Here is a 20,263-nt window from a genome sequence, read left to right as displayed (position 1 = left end):
TCCCCCTTATCAATCCCCCTTATTTATCCTTCATTACCAATCCCCTTAACCAATCCCCATTACCAATTCCCCCATACCAATCCCCTTTATGAATCCCCTCATACCAATCCCCTTTACCAATCCCCCCTTATCAATCCCCCTGTACCAATCCCCCTTATCAATCTCCCTTATCAATCCCTCACCCCTTATCCATTCCCCCATTATCAACCCCATTACCACACCCCCCTTATCAATCCCCTTATCAAGTAGCCCTGCCTGGCATCCTGGCACCGGTTCCTCATCAATCCCCCCTTACCAATCCCCCTTTATCAATTCCCCCTTGCCAATCGCCATTACCCATCCTCCCATTACCAATACCCCTGACCAATCCCTCTTATCAAATCCCCCTTACCAATTCCCCCTTACCAATCCCCTTTACCAATTCCCCCTTGCCAATCGCCATTACCAACCCCCCTTACCAATCCCCCTTTACCAATTCCCCCTTGCCAATCGCCATTACCAACGCCCCTTATCAATCCCCTTATCAATTACCCTATCAAGTAGCCCTGCCTGGCGTCCTGGCGCCGGTTCCTCATCAGCGCCTTGTACTCGCCCACGCGCAGCCGCTTGCCCTCCACGATGCAGGTGCGCTTGGGCCGCGGTTTGTATTTGTAGTCCGGGTACTTCTCCAGGTGCTGCCGGCTCAGCCGCGCCTGCTCCTCGTAGTAGGGCTGCTTCTCCTGGTTGGACATGGATTTCCAGCGGGATCCTGCGTGGGGAAAGGAGGAGAGCGTCCTCACAGCCTGCCTGAGCCAGGAGATCGGGGTGAACCCATCCCGAGCTGGATTGGTGCTGTTGGTTGATTCATTAATGATGTTAATTAATGGTGTTGATTGTGGGAATGGTGCCTGGATTTATGGCAGTGCTGGTGGGAGACACGTGCCGCAGCTGCTTCTGCTGGAATATCGGGAACAGCTTCCCTGAACTTCCCTGGGCATTTCCAGGGATTCATCACCTCATTCCCTGACCTTCCCTCCTGGATTCATCCCCCCATTCCCTGACCTTCCCTCCTGGATTCATCCCCTCATTCCCTGACCTTCCCTCCTGGATTCATCCCCTCATTCCCTGACCTTCCCTCCTGGATTCATCCCCTCATTCCCTGACCTTCCCTCCTGGATTCATCCCCTCATTCCCTGACCTTCCCTCCTGGATTCATCCCCTCATTCCCTGACCTTCCCTCCTGGATTCATCCCCTCATTCCCTGACCTTCCCTCCTGGATTCATCCCCTCATTCCCTGACCTTCCCTCCTGGATTCATCCCCTCATTCCCTAACTTCCCCCAGGTCAGGGGGGTCCCTCTGTGGCGATTAAGAGTGGATCCCCTGTCTCCAGATCTTGTTCCCATCCCTCCAGGGGATGCAGAGGGGATCCCCATGCCCAGATCTCATTCCCATCCCTCCATGGAGATGCAGAGGGGATCCCCATCCCCAGGTCTCATTCCCGTCCCTCCAGGGGCTGCAGAAGGGCTCCTGCCCCAGGATTTTTGGGGGATGCAGAGGGGATCCTGCCCCAGGATCTCATTCCCATCTCTCCAGGGGCTGCAGAGGGGCTCCAGCCCCGGGATCTCACCCAGGATCTTGCTGATGCTGGAGTTGTGCATGTCTGGGAAGGCCTGCAGGATCTTCCTGCGCTCGTCCTTGGCCCACACCATGAAGGCGTTCATGGGCCGCTTGATGTGGTTGTTGTTCCTGGACTCCGGGAAGTGCCGGGAGCCTGCAGGGACACGCGGGATGAGGGCAGGAGCCAGGGGACAGAGCCACCCTGGGGTCACCACCGTGCCCTGGCCACCCTCACCGTCCATCTCGCAGCTCAGCAGAGCCTCGTCCAGCCGGTGGCCGGGGTTCTCCTCCATCCGCTCCTTCACCGGGGAGGAGTCAATCCCGACGGGCTCCTGCGGGACAGCGGGGTCAGGAGCCAGCCCCCAGCCCGGGGACAGCTGTGGCTGGTGACCTGGGGTGGCAGAGGGGACGGTGACAGCACAGAGTGGCGCTCACCTTGCGGTAGGGGCTGCTCAGTGACCCCTCCATGGCGGCGCCGTGGCCGTGCAGCAGCTGCCGCGCGTCGTGGATGGCTTTGGTGATGGCATCGCCCTCTCCCAGGAATCCTGGCAGGACACGGGCACCCGTCAGTGCCAGCAGCCACCCCACTGACCCCCCAGGGTACCCACACCCAGGGGCACCCATCCGTGCCAGCGGCCACCCCACTGACCCCCCAGGGGACCCACCCCCAGGGGCACCCGGCAGTGCCAGTGGCCACCCCAGAGTCCCCAGAGTACCTGTCAGTGCCAGCAGTGACCCCGCTGTCCATTCACGGAACCCACCCTTACGGGCACCCGTCAGTGCCAGTGGCCACCCCACTGACGCCCCAGAGTACCTGTCAGTGCCAGCAGTGACCCCGCTGTCCATTCATGGAACCCACCCTTACGGGCACCCGTCACCCCACTGACCATTCACACACATCAGTGCCAGTGGCCACCCCAGAGTCCCCAGAGTACCTGTCAGTGCCAGTGGTCACCCCACTGACCACTCCGGAACCCACCCTTACGGGCACCCGTCAGTGCCAGTGATCACCCCACTGACCATTCACACACCCACCCCATGGGCATTCATCAGTGCCAGTGGCCACCCCAGAGTCCCCAGAGTACCTGTCAGTGCCAGTGGTCACCCCACTGACCACTCACAGCATCCACCCCCATGGGCACTCATCAGTGCTAGTGGTCACTCCACTGACCACTGCTGACCCCCCACAGCACTGACCCCTAAGGGCGCCCATCAGTGCCAGTGGTCACCTCACTGACCACCCACACACCCACCCCATGAGCACCCATCAGTGCCAGTGGTCACTCTGCTGACCTCCTATAGTACCCACCCTTATGGGCACCTGTCAATGCCAGTGGTCACCCCACTGACCACTCACAGCACCCACCCCACGGGCATTCATCACTGCCAGTGGTCACCCCACTGACCACTCAACCCACGCCCATGGGCACCCCTCAGTGCCAGTAGTCACTCTGCTGACCACTCACAAACCCACCCCTAAGTGGCACCCATCTGTGCCAGTGGTCACCCCACTGACCCCTCACACCAATGACCCCTAAGAGCACCCATCTTTGCCAGTGGTCACCCCACTGACCACTCAACCCACGCCCATGGGCACCCCTCAGTGCCAGCGGCCACCCCGCTGACCCCCACCCCACTGACCCCACCCGACCATCCCAGCAGCGCCCCGGGCGGTGGCGCAGCCCAGGGTGACAGCGATGTCACTTGTGTCCCCACCCAGTGGGAGGTTGGAGGGGCTGCTCTGCAGCTCCCTGCTGGTGCCGTGGCTCGGTGGCAGCGCCTGGCAGCCGCTCATCTTCAAACTGGGCGAACTGGAGGCGCTGGGCAGCTCGGGACCTTTGGGTTTGGCTGTCAGGTTCAGCGGCTGCGAGGTCTCCTGAGGAGGAGGGAGGGGTGGGGGGTGAGGAGCTGACCCTAAAGCCCCAGCCCAGGGTTTGGAGCTGTACCAGGGGTTTAAGGGGGGTTTTGGGGCTCTACAAGGGGTTGAAGGGCATTTTGAGGGCTGTACCAAGGGTTGAAGGGAGTTTTTGGAGCCATACCAGGGTTTTGGGTCTTTACCAGGGTTTGTGGGGCTGTACCAGGGTTTGGAGGGGCTGTCCCAGGGGGGTTTTTGGAGCCATACCAGGGTTTGGGAGGGTTTTGGGTCTTTACCAGGGTTTGTGGGGCTGTACCAGGGTTTGGAGGGGCTGTCCCAGGGGTTTTGGAGCTGTACCAGGGTTTCTGGGGGCTGTACCAGGGGTTTTGGGGTTTTTGGGGCTGTGTCTGGGGTTTTGGGGCTGTACCAGGGTTTTTGGAGGCTGTACCAGGATTTGGGGGGCTGTACCAGGGTTTTTAGGGTTTTTGGAGGCTGTACCAGGGTTTTTGGGGCTGTGCCTGGTTTTTGGGACCGTACCTGCATCTGGAGGTGGCCCGGGCCCGCGGGTCTCTTCAGCGTGGCAGGAGGGGGGCTGTGCAGGAGCTGCACCGGGTAATCCACTGCGGGAGCAGAGGGACAGCGCTTGGGGACAACAGGGACACGGCTGGGGGACAAGGCCACCCCGCAGGGCTGGGACAGCCCCAACTCACCCGGTTTGCAGGGGATGGGCTGGATGGGCAGTGCCAGCTGGGACTCGGGGCTGACCGGCAGGGGCTGGTGGCCGGGGGTGAAGGCGGGGATCATCACGTAGGGCATGTTGACCTGCTGGAGGGGACAGGGACGCCAGATCAACGCTGTGCCACCCCCGGCTGGGGACAGCAGGACAGCGGGAGGCTGCAGTCACAGGGACAGAGGTGTCCCCTGCCTTTACCTGGATCTGCTGCTGGAGGAGGTTGATCTTGTGCTGCTGCTGGATGAGCTGCTGCTGCTGCTTGGCGATCTGGGGAGGGGACAGCGGCGTTGGTGACATCAAGGACAGCGCTGGGCTGGCCTCCAGCCTGGCAGAACCCGGCCAGCACCACAGGAAAAGGGTGGCAGGGGGTCCCCAGGGCGATGGGAAGGGCAGGAGGAGGGGCTGAGCTGCCCTGAGCCACCTCGAGGGACACAAGGGCTGTGTGTCACACCCCAGGTGTGACAGCGGTGTCACCCCTGCCCTTGGGAGAGGTGACCAAGGAGCAGGTGAGCACAGGCAGGAGGCACCTGGGGTGGTTTGTTCATCCTGGGGGGCTCAACCCCCATCTCCATCCACCCGTGCTCCTCCCAGCTCCGAGGGCTTTGGGATGGGAACACAAAACAGGACCCCAAAGCCACTCACGGTCCCACAGTCCCAAAGGGATCGCGGAGGGGTGACGGTCCCCACCTGCTCCTGCTGCTGCCGTGCCAGCTCCATCTGCTGCTGCTGCTTCTCGAAGAGCATGGTGGCCATGTTCTTCTGCTCCGAGTGCGCCGTCAGCAGCTGGTCCCGCAGCGTGGACAGCTGGTTGATCATCACCAGCAGCTGCAGCTCCTTCTCCGCCAGGCTCTCCTGGGTTCCTGGGGGGAAAACCCGACTGGATCAGGGTCAGAACATGGGGAGGGGGAGAGGGTCGAGGTGGGATGGAGGTGGCTTTGTTTAAGGAGTATAATTCCTATTTCCTCTGAAATTGAAGTCTTTGGGGTGGGAAATGTGAGGCAGAGAAGTCCTAAAGCCAGCAGAGCCACCACGGGTGACCAGGGAATGTCAAATTTGGGGAGGAATAAAAGATCCCCACACGCTGAACCCCCCCTCACTGTGCAGTCAGAGGCAGCAGAGATGCTCACCTCCAAAATAAACAATTAAAAAACACAATTTTGTCCTGGGTTCCTGGGGGGAAAAACTCGACTGGATGAGGGTCAGGGGGTGGGGAGGGGGAGAGGGTGAAACACAAGGTGGGATGGAGGTGGCTTTGTTTAAGGAGTATAATTCCTATTTCCTCTGAGACTGAAGTCTTTGGGGTGGGAAATGTGAGGCAGAGAAGTCCTAAAGCCAGCAGAGCCACCACGGGGTGACCAGGGAATGTCAGATTTGGGGAGGAATGAAAGATCCCCACACGCTGAACCCCCCGACCATGCAGTCAGAGGTAGCAGAGATGCTCACCTCCAAAATAAACAATTAAAAAAGTGACAAATCCCAATGAAATGCGGACATCTCCCCTCGTGCTTTGGTGCTCCCAGCTGCGAGGCAGGAGGGAGCTTGGTGGAGGGGGATCCCACCTTTCACTTCCTTGGATTCAGCCGTGTTCCGGCCCAGCAGCCGCTCCTTCCAGTCACTGGCCAGCAGCTTCTCGATGGTTGGCATCACTGGGGACAGGGACAGGGGACAACCACGTGAGCACATCCCAAGGCTCTGCAGCACGGCTCAGTCCATCCCACAGCTCTGGGGAAATCCTGAGGGGCGGGGAAGGGATCCCAAGAGGTCCCTTGGGAACGTTTCCCACCTTCCTTCAGGTTCCTGTTGAAGTCCAGCTTCTCCTGGCCACTCCCAGCCGGCTCGAAGGCGGAACACCGGGGCTCGGGGACATCCCCGGTGGATTCCTGCGGGACACAGATGTCACTGCCACCACCAGGGACACCCCCAGCAGGGGACATCCCCATCTGGTGGGATGCTGGGAGCTGGAGCACGCTGTGCCAGGCACATTCCCTGAATCCCACCCAGAGAGCATCATGGAAATGCTGGAATTTTCTCCCATTGTCCCCTGAGCCCCTCTCCCCTCTGAGGGCAGAGCAGGGAGAGGGAAAACCCCAGGACAATGGGGAAGGGAGGCTGAAGGGATGGGGAACACCTGGAGGGGGTCGTTGGGGGTTCCACACCGAAGGTGAAGCCCTCAAAGCCCAGGGATGACCCCAGAGCAGCCCCAGATTTGCCGTGGGCAAAGCTGAACTCTTGTTCCCGGTTTTTCATGTTTTTGGGGCTCAAACCTCAGAGAAACCAACCCTTCACACCCTGGGAGCTCTTGTTCTCACTTTTCCAGGTTTTTTGAACTCAATCATTGGGGAAACCAACCCTTCACACCCTGGGAGCTCTTGTTCCTGGTTTTCCAGGTTTTTGGAGCTCAATCCTTGGGGAAACCAGCCCTTCACACCCTGGGATTTCTTGATTCTGCTTTTCCAGGTTTTCGGGGCTCAATCCTTGGGGAAACCAGCCCTTCACACCCTGGGAGTTCTTGTTCCTGGTTTTCCAGGTTTTTGGAGCTCAGTCCTTGGTGAAACCAGCCCTTCACACCCTGGGAGTTCTTGTTCCTGGTTTTCCAGGTTTTCGGGGCTCAATCCTCAGGGAAACCAACCCTTCACACCCTGGGAGCTCTTGTTCCCAGTTCTCCAGGTTTTTGGGCTCAAAAGAGCAGCAAAAAAAAACCTTGGGAGAGCCTCAGATTTCAGTTTTAATTCCTCGGGATGAGGAAAAGCCACACGGGGGAGCAGCCACCGCCTCCTCCATGGGATGGAGGGTCCGGAGCAGGGCTGGGGGCAACACCAGCTTTGTCACACCCACCTGTGGCAGGCCCTGGGGGTCGGTGCCATCCCTGGGAGGTGGCCCCGGGGGGTCGTGGGGCCGGGGCTCGGCGCTGGGGGCAGCCCCCGGGGGCGTCTCGGGGCCGCCCTCCTTCTTCTCCTCGGTCTTGACGGCGCAGTTCACCATGGTGCCCGCTCCATCCAGCTCCGGGGGTGGAGAGACGGGGCTCCTCATGGACATCCTGGGGACAGCAGGGACGTCACCACGGCCACCGGGCACCCCTGGGCATGGGCACCCCTCTCCCAGCCTGGTGCCACACTGGCGTGCTCCAAGGTGCAAGGACAGCGTCCCTGGGGTTTGCCAAGGGGAAAGCTGAGCTCTTGTTCCTGGTTTTTCATATTTTTGGGGCTCAAACCACAGGGAAACCAACCCTTCACACCCTGGGAGCTCTTGTTCCCACTTTTCCATGTTTTCCGGGCTCAATCCGTGGGGAAACCAACCCTTCGCACCCTGGGAGCTCTTGTTCCTGGTTCTCCAGGTTTTTGGGGCTCAGTTCTCAGAGAAATCAACCCTTCACACCCTGGGAACTCTCATTCCCAGTTTCCCAGGTTTTTGGAGCTCAATCCTTGGGGAAACTAACCCTTCACACCCTGGGAGCTCTCGTTCCTGGTTTCCCAGGTTTCTGGGGCTCAATCCTCAGGGAAACCAACCCTTCACACCTGGGATGGAGGAATGAATTCCTAAAGGCAGCCCGGAGATCCCAGAGATTGGGATTGAGGGACAGCTTGAGGGACCTTCATGCCACCTCCAGCAAGCCCAGGCTCAGGGTGACAGGGACCAGCAGCCCAGGGGTCCCTCACTGCTCCAGGATGCCTAGAAAGCCATCGCAGCAGCCACGGGTTTCCCGATCCAACGGGAAGGGGAAATCCTGGCTCTGCCCAACAATGGCTGGAACAGCACCGGAACGGCTCCTCCAGGAACCCCCGGCATGGGAGGGACCTGGGACCAGGACTGGGACTGGCCACCAGGACGGCTCCTCTGGGAGTCTCTGGAATGGAATGGGACTGGGACTGGCCACCAAAATGGCTCCTCCAGGAATCCCCAGCATGGGAAGGACCTGGGACCAGCCACCAGGACATCTCCTCCAGGAATCCCTGGAATGGGATGGGACCAGGACTGGCCACCAGGATGGCTCCTCTGGGAGTCTCTGGGATGGGATGGGACTGGAACCGGCCACCAAAAGAGATCCTCCAGGAGTCCCCGTCATGGAATGGATCTCGGACCAGGACTGGCCACCAGAACAGCTCCTCTGGGAGCCCCTGGCACAGCACTGCCAAGGCCCTGCCAGGACAAGGGGCTGGCCCCAGGAATGGCTCTCCCTGATCCCACAAACCTCTGTGGGTGCCAATCCCAGTCCCAGTGCTGCCGGATGGGCACTGCAGGAGTGACCATGAGATTTATAAGGAATGGGTTATAACACCCCATGGGGACCCCACTGGGTGCCAATCCCAGTCCCAGACGGGCACTGCAGGAGTGACCATGAGATTTATAAGGAATGGGTTATAACACCCCATGGGGACCCCAAGCACTGGCGTTCCATGGGGTTTGTCCCCAAAAAACGTGTCCCACCCCTCGTTCCGGGTGCCAGGGCTGCCAAGAGCCAGTGCCAGGATCGGTGGTGCCCACGGGGCCGTGCCACGGGGATTTGCCTTTCGTGGCCACCAAGCCTCACACCACACAGCAAGAACGGGAACAAGCATTGTCCTCGCCTTTCAGTGGGAATAATGGGAAAAGGAGGAAGGGATTTACCCTGGAATTGGGATCTGGGTTGTGGGACTGCCCTGCGATGGGGGCAGCACCTGCCGGGGGGATGCCACCCCAAACCCAGCACCCTCTCACCTCCCAGACCCCCCTCAGGAGCCCCTAAAGCCAGTTTGGGGGTGCAAAGCGGGGTGGGGAGGGCTGAGCTGGGCCGCCCGGCTTGGGGGCAGCAATTACATAACAAACAAAGCCCGGCTCAAGCTGCGAATTAATCAAACGGCTGAAAATAAAACCTTCCTCTCAGGAACTTCAAACAAAAGAAATGAAAACAACAAGGCCGGCTGGGTAATGAAAAGCCAGGGCTGTGAATAGGGGACAAAAGGAAGTGGAACAATGGGGTGTTGGACAAAAGCAATAAAGTAAAGGGAAGTGTGACAGCTCCACAATAGGGCACTGTGCTCGCCAGCCTTTCTGATCTTAGCGGGCCTTTTTTTAATCTCGGTTCCCTCGCCCTCCGCCGAACAAACCCGCCGGGTTTCCTCCCGGCCCCGCATTGCCTGGGGGCTGCCGCATCCTGCGGCGCCCCTTCCTGCCCCGGCTCACCTTGGCCGGGGCCACCCGGCCCCCAAAATCCATTGCCGGGAAGGACCGGACCCGGTGGGAAGCTGTGCCTGCTCCAGCAAGGATTTGCCTTGTGGGGATGTTATAGGTGGGGAAACTGAGGCAGGAATGCACAGCAGAGCAACTCAGGTGTGCGTGCAATGCCATTTTGCCATCTTTTTTGGCGTTTTTTCCATGCACAAATCCAAATGTTGTAGGTTTGGGATGCTGCAAGAGCAGCACAGCGGCACGGAGCGATGGCTTCGGTTTGAGGCTGGGACAAAATCCCATCCCAACCCTCCCGCAGGTCCCGTTCCCATTGTGCTTCACCTCCCGGTGCCACTGGAAGTTCACTCTTAAAATGGGGCCAGGCTTTAATAGGGCCGTGTTTGAAAGAGGCCTCTTTGAGGGTTTGTTATCCACCCTGCCGAGCAAACAAAAAAAAAAAGGGGAAAAGGGGAAAACGCGCTGTTATCTCATTCCGGGCGGGTCTCAGGTGTGGGCTCCGGGGCTGCCTGGGGCACACAATGGGCACGGAACAATCGCACTGAAAGGATCTTCTTGGTTTTTAACGTTCCCTGTTAAATCCAGGGTGGGGAGGAAGGGAGAGAATGGGGTCGGGATGGAAAGCACCAGCCTGGAGGATGGAAACAGATCTCGAATTCTCATGGGATGGTTCCTTCCCTCCCAGCTCTTTGGGGGCTCATCCCACAAGCAGCAAAGGCCTGAAATTCCAAATTTGAAGTCATATTTCGCCTTTCCTCCCAATCCCAGCCCAGCAGCTCCAAGATTTTCGGGATGGTGACAGCCTGCGTTTCCCGGTTCGTACCCGCGAACGGCACGTCCTGCAATTCTCCCGGTGGCCGTGCCACCCTTCCTGCCCGCCAGCCAGGCCTGATCCTATCGGCCCCGGCTGTGTGGAGCAGAACAGCTCCAGGGGCTGGGAGAAGGGAATGAGGTGCCAGAAAACCCCCACCCTGCCCTGCACCGGTTTGGGGATCCGAGAGATGCTAAAATCCCACCAGTGCAGGAGGTTGGGATCCAGGTGTTGAGATCCCGGCACTGCAGGAGTTTGGGATCCAGGAGATGCCAAAATCTCAGCACTACAGGAGCTTGGAGATCCAAGAGATGCCAAAATCCCACAGTTTGGGATCCAGGAGAATCCAGGAGTCGTTAAGATCCCGGCACGACAGGAGTTTGGAGATCCAAGAGGCAATGGGATTCCAACACAACAGGAATCTGGGGATCCAAGAGATGCTGAGATCCCAGCACAGCAGGGATTTGGGACCCAAGAGACACCAAGACCCTGGCACTGCAGGAGTTTGGGATCCAGATGTTGAGATCCCGACACTGCAGGAGTTTGGGATCCAGATGTTGAGATCCTGGCACTGCAGGAGTTTGGGACCCAGATGTTGAGATCCCAGCACTGCAGGAGTTTGGGACCCAGATGTTGAGATCCCAGCACTGCAGGAGTTTTTGATCCAGATGTTGAGACCCTGGCACTGCAGGAGTTTGGGATCCAGGAGATGCCAAAATCTCAGCACCGCAGGACCTTGGGGATCCAAGAGCCACCAAGATCCCTCACCCCGTGTCACATCATTCCTGCCTCAGGGCTCATCCTGCCCCTCAGTTTGGGGACATTCCCACCCCAGGGACAGCAAAGAGACCCTTGGCGAGCTGGCTGGGGGAGCTGGCTGCCCCGATTTTCGGGATCACCCTGCCCTCTCCTGCCCATCAGGTTGTCCCAGCTGCTGGAGTTCTTGCTCTCCTCCCTCCCAAAGCTCTCCACCCACATCTCTTCCCCTCAGGAACCCAACGTGGTTCCCAATCATCCCAAAAAAAAACCTCATCCCACCACCAGAACCCAGGAAACCTGGCAAAACAAGGAAAAATCCAAGGAGGAAACACCAAAGGAGCAACGCCGGCACGAGCAGCAGCCGCGACACCCCTGGGAGAGGGCAGAGGAAAAAATAAAGACACACACGGAGATTTTTCCTCTTCCAGGCAGGACCTGAGGAATCCCGGCCGGCCACCGGGACAGACAATAGCCCATCTCCTGCCAGACGAGCGGGGCCGCTTTCCTGCCAGACTTGGAATGTCCTTTCGGGGCCGCTTCCAAGCGTTTCCGCCCCGGGTGTCTTCCAAGAGAAAAGAATGGATGTTTGCTCCGCCGTGCCCGGGCAGGGATGGCCAGGGGTGGCCGGTGGCCCTGGCTGGGGGAAGTTCATGGGGCTGCCGGCCTTTCCCTGGGGATCCAGAGCATCCCGGGATTTGGGGTCATTCCCTGGGAACGGCAGGTGGACGTGGGGGGAGGTGGGATGTGCTGTCCGTCCATGGGGGTGGGAAGAACGTGGGTGAGGAAATGCAAGACCCCGGGGTTTGATGGTTTGGAAAAATTGGTTTTGAACCCCAAAAGGCAACTGGATGAAAATTTCCAGCCCCAGAAATGGCACCACCACCACATCAGAGCCACAGGGTTTGCTGGTTCTATAAAATTCTTTTTTAACCCCAAAAGGCAACGAGACGAGCGTTTTCACCCCAGAAATGGCACCACCACCACCATGTCAGAGCCACAGGGTTTTTTGGTTCTGAAAAATCATCTTTTAGCCCCGAAAGGCAATGGAATGAGAATTTTCAGCCCCAGAAATGCCACCAGTACCGTGTGGGACCCACAGGTTTTGATGGTTCTGAAAAATCCCCTTTTTTAGCCCCAAAAGGCAAAGGGATGAAGGTTTTTAGACTCAGAAATGCCACCACCACCACGTGACAGCCACAGCTCCATGTGTCACTGCTCAGAGGCCATGTTCTCTGCTACGGCTGTGACCCCAAGGTGCTGGTTCTGAAAAACCATTTTTTAACCCCAAAAGGCAACGGGATGAGGGTTTTTAGACTCAGAAATGCCACCACCACTGCATGAGAGCAACTGAATTTTCTGGTTGTGAAAAATCATTTTTTGACACCAAAAGGCAACGGGATGAGGGTTTTCAGCCCCAGAAACGCCACCACAGCACGTGAGAGCCACAGCTCAGTGTGTCACTGCTCAGAGCCCGTGTCCCCTGCCAGGGCTGTGTCCCAAGGTTAGCTGGTTCTGAAAATTCACTTTTTAACCCCAAAAGGCTACAGGATGAGCATTTTGAGCCCCAGAAATGCCACCAGCACCACATCAGAGCCACAGGGTTCGCTGGTTCTGAAAAATTGGTTTTTAACCCCAAAAGGCAGCAGGATGAGCATTTTCAGCCCCAGAAATGGCACCAGCAGCACGTGAGAGCCACAGTCAGTGTGTCACTGCTCAGAGCCCGTGTCCCCTGCCAGGGCTGTGTCCCCACCCCGCTGCCTCACAAAGCAGCAGCTCCAAATTTGGGCTCAGCCCCATCCTCGGCCGCCTCCGCTTTCTCTCCCATCTCGACCTCACCTGCACTCAGCAGCAGAAAAACCCAAAGCTCCCCTGCCCAGAGAGCTCGGGGTGCCGGAAAAGCTGCAAAATCCGCTGTGAGGTGGAAGATCTCTGGTAGCCACGGGGGATTTGGGGAGGGGGATGCTCCGAGGGGCAGCAGGAGCAGGATGGGAATTGCCTGGTTTGTCCTTCCCAGCCATACCCGATGGAAAATCCCCATCCCAAAGACACCCCCCGACCCCAAATGCCCCTTTCCATCCTGGCACGGCCTTTGGGGTGAGCAGGAGCTGGGGTTTCCTGCTGTCCCCCCAAACCAGGTGGGTGTTTGTCCATCCTCCACCCACCCTCAGCTCCCTGAAGGAGATTTCTCCTTCCCCAAAGGACAAACGGCCTCTGGAAACATCCGGAAATGCCCCCACGGGGTCAGGGCACGGCGGTGACGCGCCGGTGACAGCGCCAGCATCATGGAAACTCCCGGCACAGGAAGGAGTCGGGGTCACCCCTCTGCTCGTGCCACCCCCCCTTCCACCAGGTCCCCTCTGCAGGGACCATCCTGGTGTCCCCTCCTCAAGCCTGGAATTCTCAGCACAGCCACGTTATGGAGTTTTTTTGGGGGTGCAGAGCATCAATTTTCCATCTTTTAAGATCCCAAAAGCAGCTGGGACCTTCCTTCCCAACCCCAAATCCAGGGATTCTGCCTCCCACGAGCCTGTGCGACAAAACCCAGCCAGGAGGTCCATAATTATCCAAATTAAACCCCATCCCTGGAACATAATTACCCAAATAAATCCCAATCCCTGGAAGCAGCCGGATCCTTCCCTGGCCAAGGGCCACCCCCTTCACAGCCACGACCCAAACACATTTTTCCTTTTGCTGTGGGGAGGGTTTGAAATAGGAGGGGAAAAAAAAAAAAGAAAACCCGCCTGAACCTCAGGTGGAACTTCCTGGCCGCGGGATTTATGAGGCGGGAATGATCTCATCAGGGAAGCGGAGGAAACTCCGCTGGAATTATTTCCAACCCCAATCCCGGGAACAATCCCAGGACGAGCCACGTGATGGCCCCGGGACCAGCGCTGGTCATTCCCGTTTCCTGGCCTCCAGAGCAGAATTTGGGAGCTTTGGGGTTGGTTCTGTCACTCCAGGAGGTAAATCCCTAAGGAAAAGGCTCCTTGCAGCACCTTCGGCTCTGCAGGGTCGATGTCCAGGGAATTTTATGGGGTTTTAGGGGAAGGGGATGCTCAAGAGAGGGAAATTAAGGGCAGGGAGAATCTAAAAGCACAAAGTTTCCTTCCCAGAAAATCACAGGTATAAACATCTATGAAAAAGCAAAACTTTTTTTCCTTTTTTTTTTTAATCCCCTTTTCCTCTGCCGTTCCTACCCCCACACATTAAAACCCTAAAAAACCCTGAAACGTTCCCTCTTTAACAGAGGCAATCCTGGCACACTCTAAAATGAGGATTTACCATTTTTTCCCTTTTTTTTCTGCATCAAAAATAAACTTCAAAAGATATTTTGGATCCAAACCCCCCTGGCCTGTGGGTGCTGAGCTTTATCCCAAACCCAGCGGGGCAGGATCAGCCCCATGACCCACAGAAGGGTTTTGGGGGCAGCTCCAGAACCTTGGCACCCAACAGAAATCCCTGGAGCAGCTCCCAAACCCCCTCCAGGCCATCCCCTCGCTCCCCAATGGAGCCACCCATGACGGAATGAAATTCGAAAAGTGACAAAACGCAGAGAAATAAATTAAAAAAAAAAACCAGGATGAGGATGGGGACAACTCACCCAGAGGTTGGCACGGCGAGCCTGGCACGGCGAGCCTGGCACGGCGAGCCTGGCACGGCTCCCTCCCTGCCCTGCCCTGGCCCCAGAGCGGGGTTTATCGGGGTGGCCGATCTCGGTGGCGTTTTCGTGTCACTTCTGTCACTCAGCGTTTCCAGGCACGGCCGGGGGTGGGGGGCTCGGCCGAGGCGCTGAGCGCAAACAAGATTTTAATCAAGGCTTTAAACCAGACTTGGCTCGAAACCTGACTTTAAGCCAGAATTTCGAGAAGGTTTTAAAACCAGAATTTAAAGGAGAATTTAAAGCAGATTTTTTTTTCCTATCGCCTGAGGGAGGGAGGGCCAAGACTTCTGATTCTTTTTCCTGGCCTTATTGGGGAAAAAAAAAAAAATCTCAAAGCAAGGTTCACCCTCTTGCCCCACAGCTCCTGGTGGGAGGGAAGCCCTTCCCAAATCCTTCTTCCATGGGAAACCCATGGGTGGAGTTGGGGATGTGAAGAACTTGGTGCTGGTTTGGGTCCATCCCACTCCATAATCCCCCATCCTTGAGCTTTTATGGGATTTTAAACCTCCAATAATTCCATATTTTTCCAGGTTTTTGGGGGGTTTATCCCATGTCCAAAACCCGTATCCGTAACCCCCCACTCTTGAGCTTTTATGGGATTTTAAACTTTCTGATAATTCCATATTTTTCCAAAAGTTTGGAGTCTCCATTCTATGTCAAACCCCCATATCCATAACTCCCAACTCTTGAGCTTTTATGGGATTTTAAACTTTCTGATAATTCCATATTTTTCCAAAAGTTTGGAGTCTCCATTCTATGTCAAACCCCCATATCCATAACTCCCAACTCTTGAGCTTTTATGGGATTTTAAACCTTCCAATATTCCATATTTTTCCAGGTTTTTGGGGTGTCCATCTCATGTCAACATCCCCCCATCCTTGAGCTTTTATGGGATTTTAAACCTCCAATAATTCCATATTTTTCCAGGTTTTTAGGGTGTCCATCCCAGCCAACATCCCCCCATCTTTGAGCTTTTATGGGATTTTTACACCTCCCAATAATTCCATATTTTTCCAGGTTTTTAGGGTGTCCATCCCATGTCAAACCCCATATCCATAACCCCCCACTCTCAACATTTCACGTCATTTCCCACCTTCCACTACCCCATTCTTTTTCCAGATTTTCCCATCTGTGGGCACCATTCCCACCTGGAGTTTCCCAGCGTTGCTGGGCATACCCAGGAGCACCCAAGGGTGCTCAGAGCCAGCTTTGGGGTCTCTCACTCTCAGCACCCAAGCCCCCAGTCGCGCCCCAAAATCTTCTGGGGCCGCGTTTCCGCCCCACAGCCGCAGCCGGCAGCGCCCCGGAAACCTTTGGGGTCCCTGTGCTCGGCACCCTGAGCTGCAACAAACACGTCCTCACCTCCAGACTGTCCCCAGAAGGGGACGTGGAGGGACAAAAGGGGACGTGGAGACACTTCCCAAATTTGGGGCGCAGGGAGTTCCAGATGTTGGGGCTGCTTCACGTTCCGGCGATGGGATTTTTTGGTGGTGTTTTGGGAGCTGCCTCAGGAGCCATCAGGGCCTTTGTGAACCTCAGTCTGAGGGAAAAGGTGCCACTGGCTGCTCCTCACCTGCCCCAAAGTCATCTCCTGTCCCCAAATCATCTGACCCAAAATCATCTCCTGCCCCAAAATCATCTTCTGCCCCCAAAATAATTTCCTGACCCAAAATCATCACCCCAAATCATCTGCCCCAAAATCATCTTCTGTCCCCAAAATCATCACCTGTCCCCAAATTTTCTGCCCCAAAATAATTTCCTGTCCCCAAATCATCTTCCCCAAAATCATCTCCTGTACCCAAATCATCTCCTGTCCCCAAAATAATTTCCTGATCCAAAATCATCTCCTGCCCCAAAATCATCTTCTGCCCCCAAAATAATTTCCTGACCCAAAATCATCTCCTGTCCCCAAAATCATCTCCTGTCCCCAGATCATCTCCTGTCCCCATATCATCTCCCCCAAATCACCCCCTGCCCCAAATCCCTGCCCAAATTCAGCCCTGACTCGGTTCCCGCCGGGCTCACAGGGATCAGGGATGGATGGGGTTGGATGAACCCCCCTGGGCAGAACATTTTTGGCCCCGTTTCCCCGCTCAGCCAGGGCTGTTTGGGTGCTCTTTGCCCTGGTTTGGGGTGCGGGTTTGGGTTCCTGAGCTCATCCCCCGCCTCGGGTGACACCGAGCATCCGGCGGCGGCGCTTCCGCGGCCTCACGGGGACCAGGAGCTGCAGGAGGGCCTGGCAGCCATTGCTGCCACCAGTTTGTCATTTTTTGGGCATTATTTCAGCTCACAGAGACACCCCCTGGTCCTGGGGTTTGGCATTTGGGGTTCGGGACACCCCACTTTGCATCCCGCTGCAGGATCCAAAGGGATTTGGGAGCAGCGACCTCCAGACCGCCACAATCCCAAAGGGATGGGTTTGGGGTTTGGGCCTCACCCCTCCTCTCCCTGCTGGGTTTGGGGGAATTAAAAAACAGCAAATTCAGCTCTGGGATGGGCTCCTCGCCTCGGGGGGAGCAGAGGGATTTGGGAATGAGGTTTTTGGGAATGAGAGGTTTGGGAATGAGGGGTTTGGGAATGAGGTTTTTGGGAATGAGGGGTTTTGGGGTGGTTTTCATGGCAGAACAAAATCCCAGCACAGACCAGAAGCCACCAGCCCTCGTCATTTGGGATGGGGTGTCAAACTGGGGCTCCCCATGTCCCGCAGCACACGAGGGGCTCGTGGTGCTGGTGGCACCTGTGTCACCCCCTGCCCTGTCCCCATGTCCCCTGGGCTCCCTGAGCAGCGGGAATTGGCAGCTCTGGCCTCCAGGTGCCCATCCCAGCCTGGTCCCAAGAAATTGGGATGGTTTACTCCCCCCTGGGAAAACAAATGGATTTTGGGGCTGTGCTTGCAGCCTGAGCAGTCCCGGGCTCCTGTGTCTCTTTCCTGAGCTGTGCCAGCTTTGCCCAGCCCCCAGGATGAGTTTTTTTGGGAAAACACACAAATCCCACATGCAAAAATGTCTTTTCCCCAGCCAGATTCCCAGCACGGACCCACAAACCAGAGGAAACACACCAGGAAGGAGCCGGTACAGGATCCCAGAGACCTGAGAGCCCAAATCCCTAAAAAAGCCCCTAAAAGCAGCAAATCCTGCTCTGCCCTGCCCAGCCTGCAGCTGGGCTCTCCAGGGGGACCTCCCTGCTCCTAAAATCCACATGGAAAACCAGCGGGAAAGGGCTCCCGGCGGGAACTCGCTGGAGCAGCCACGAGGGGTCCGTGCCACCCGTGCCACCCCCGCCCGTCCCTGCCGTGGATCCGGGCACGCTCCCGAGCCAGCCCCTGCCCCGGGGGACCCCGCTTTCCGCTGGGCGTGAGAGCAGAACAATAGGGCCGAGCCCTCCATTGTTCCAGACAAAAGATAAGGCCGGCTCTGGCATTCCCCAGCGCCCGCCCTGCTCGGGAGCTGCCGTTCCCGGCCCTGCCATTCCCTATTTTTGCCATTCCCCATTTCTGTCATTCCTAATTCTGTCATTCCCAGCTCTGCCATTCCCAGCTCTGCCATTCTCAGCTCTGGCATTCCCAATTTCTGCCATTCCCAGGATCTGCCATTCCTAATTCTGCCATTCCCAGCTCTGCCATTCCCAATTTCTGCCATTCCCAGCTTTGCCATTCCCAGGCTCTGCCATTCCCCAGTTCTGGCATTCCTGGTTCTGCTGTGCCCAGGCTCTGCCGTTCCCTGGTTCCGCCATTCCCAGCTCTGCCATTCCCAACTTTCTGCCATTCCCAATCTCTGCCATTCCCAATTCTACTGTTCCTATTTCTGCCATTCCCAGTTCTGCCATTCCTGGTTCTGCCATTCTCATCTCTGCCATACCCATCTCTGCCACTCCCAGGCTCTGCCATTCCCTATTTCTGCCGTTCCCAGCTCTGACATTCCTGGTTCTGCCATTCCCAGCTCTGCCATACCCATCTCTGCCATTCCCAGCTCTGCCATTCTCCATTTCTGCCATTCCCATCTCTGCCATTCCCAGCTCTGACATTCCTGGTTCTGCCATTCCCAGGCTCTGCCATTCCCTATTTCTGCCATTCCAATCTCTGCCATTCCCAGCTCTGCCATTCCCCATTTCTGCCATTCCCATCTCTCCCATTCCCAGCTCAGCCATCCCCAGATCAGAGGATTTTCCAAGCCATCCCCACAACGGGTGACCCTGTGGGGCTGTTGGAGGGAACAGTCTGAAATATTTGAAATTTTGCCTCTCTGCAATTTAAAGCTCCGTTCCCAGCTCTGAAATGTCTGAAATTTTCCTTTTCTGTAGCTCCCGGAGCTGCAGGAGCCCAGGCAGTGCCCGGCCGGGCGGCTCCGCGGGGGCCGGGGCAGATCCCACCCCGCAGGGGCTCCCTGGAAGGCGCAGGATGGGCTGAGAACACGGAGATGTTTTCCAGCAGAACTGTCAGAAACCGCGCTAATTTATTTCCCTTCTGCGTGTTCCCCGCCGGGTTAGAGCGGGTGGGATCGCTGAGGCATCGCGCAGAACTCCGGCCCGGAGCGCCCTCCCTGCAGCGCGAAAAACCAAACCAGAACCAGGACCAGGACCAGAACCAGAGCCAGAACCAGAACCAGAACCAGAACCAGAACCAAACCCAAAACTGAACCCCTACCAGAACCAGAACCAAACCTGAACCTGAACCAGAACCCGAACCCAAAACTGAACCCCAACCAGAACCAGAACCAAACCTGAACCAGAACCAGAACCCAAACCCAAAACTGAACCCCAACCAGAACCAGAACCAAACCTGAACCAGAACCAGGACCAGAACCCGAACCCAAAACTGAACCCCAACCAGAACCAGAACCAAACCCAAACCCAAACCAGAACCCGAACCAGAACCAGAACCAAACCTGAATGCAAACCCGAACCAGAATCAGAACCCAAACCCAAACCCAAACCTAAACCCAAACTCAAAGCCGAACCTGAACTCGAACCAGAACCCGAACCCAAACTCAAACTCAAACCCAAACTCGAACCCAAACAAGAACCAGCCCCCGAACTCAAAACGGAACCCAAACCCGAACTAGAACCCGAACCCAAACCTGAACCCGAACCCAAACCTGAACCCGAACCCAAACCTGAACCTAAACTCAAACGTGAACCCGAACCCCAAAATGCTGCAGGAAGGAGCGCGCAGAGCCCGGAGAGCCCGGCTCCGGAGCTGCCGGGACCCCCGGCCTGGGAGAACCCGGCTCGGCCCAGCTCAGCCCGGCTTGGCTCGGCCCGGCTCGGCCCAGCCCGGCTCAGCTCAGCCCGGCTTGGCTCGGCCCGGCTCAGCTCAGCCCGGCTCAGCTCAGCCCAGATTCTCCTGGGCACCCCCTCAGCACCTCCTGAACCCCAGAGCTCCTCCTGAGCCCCCCAAACTCCCCTCTCCATCACCTCTGAGCCCTCTCAGCTCCTCCATCAGCTCTGAACCCCCAGCTCCTCCATCTGCACCATCAGCCCTGAGACCCCACAGACCCCTGAGCCCCCCAGCACCTCCTGAGACCCCCAGCTCCTCAATAATGAGCTCCAAGCCCCCAGAGCTCCTCCTGCCTCAGCCTGGATCTCCTCAGCTCCTCTTGAGCCCCCCAGATCCTTCATAATCATCCCTGATTTTCCCCCAGCTCCTCCTGAGCCCCCCAACTCCTCCATCCTCAGCCCCCCAGCC

General features: G+C 57.2%; 1 protein-coding gene across 4 annotated transcripts in view; it reads right to left on the bottom strand.

Moving 5' to 3' along the window:
* The window catches only part of SOX13 (SRY-box transcription factor 13), a 38,252-nt gene that overhangs the window by 1,821 nt on the left and 16,168 nt on the right, over positions 1-20,263 (bottom strand). For 3 of the 4 annotated variants that reach the window (XR_005953981.1, XM_041422617.1, XM_041422619.1), the window contains exons 2-13: positions 7,022-7,223; positions 5,970-6,066; positions 5,746-5,832; positions 4,874-5,046; positions 4,385-4,453; positions 4,164-4,278; positions 3,991-4,073; positions 3,315-3,474; positions 2,034-2,143; positions 1,834-1,930; positions 1,609-1,752; positions 532-748 (exon numbers count right to left, since the gene is read on the bottom strand). Coding sequence is in view for 3 of the 4 variants with exons in the window: in XM_041422617.1 (XP_041278551.1) it covers positions 532-748; positions 1,609-1,752; positions 1,834-1,930; positions 2,034-2,143; positions 3,315-3,474; positions 3,991-4,073; positions 4,164-4,278; positions 4,385-4,453; positions 4,874-5,046; positions 5,746-5,832; positions 5,970-6,066; positions 7,022-7,223 (1,554 nt within the window). In the remaining variant the exon portion in view is untranslated. The remainder of the gene's footprint in view (positions 1-531; positions 749-1,608; positions 1,753-1,833; positions 1,931-2,033; positions 2,144-3,314; positions 3,475-3,990; positions 4,074-4,163; positions 4,279-4,384; positions 4,454-4,873; positions 5,047-5,745; positions 5,833-5,969; positions 6,067-7,021; positions 7,224-20,263) is intronic. The other variant, XM_041422618.1, reaches the window with a different exon arrangement.

Source organism: Onychostruthus taczanowskii, unplaced genomic scaffold, assembly GCF_017590055.1.
Source record: "Onychostruthus taczanowskii isolate IOZ18803 unplaced genomic scaffold, ASM1759005v1 scaffold74, whole genome shotgun sequence".
In the NCBI taxonomy this organism is placed as follows: domain Eukaryota; kingdom Metazoa; phylum Chordata; class Aves; order Passeriformes; family Passeridae; genus Onychostruthus; species Onychostruthus taczanowskii.
The sequence above is the reverse complement of the archived record's forward strand: the minus strand, read 5'-3'. Positions and strand labels throughout refer to the sequence as shown.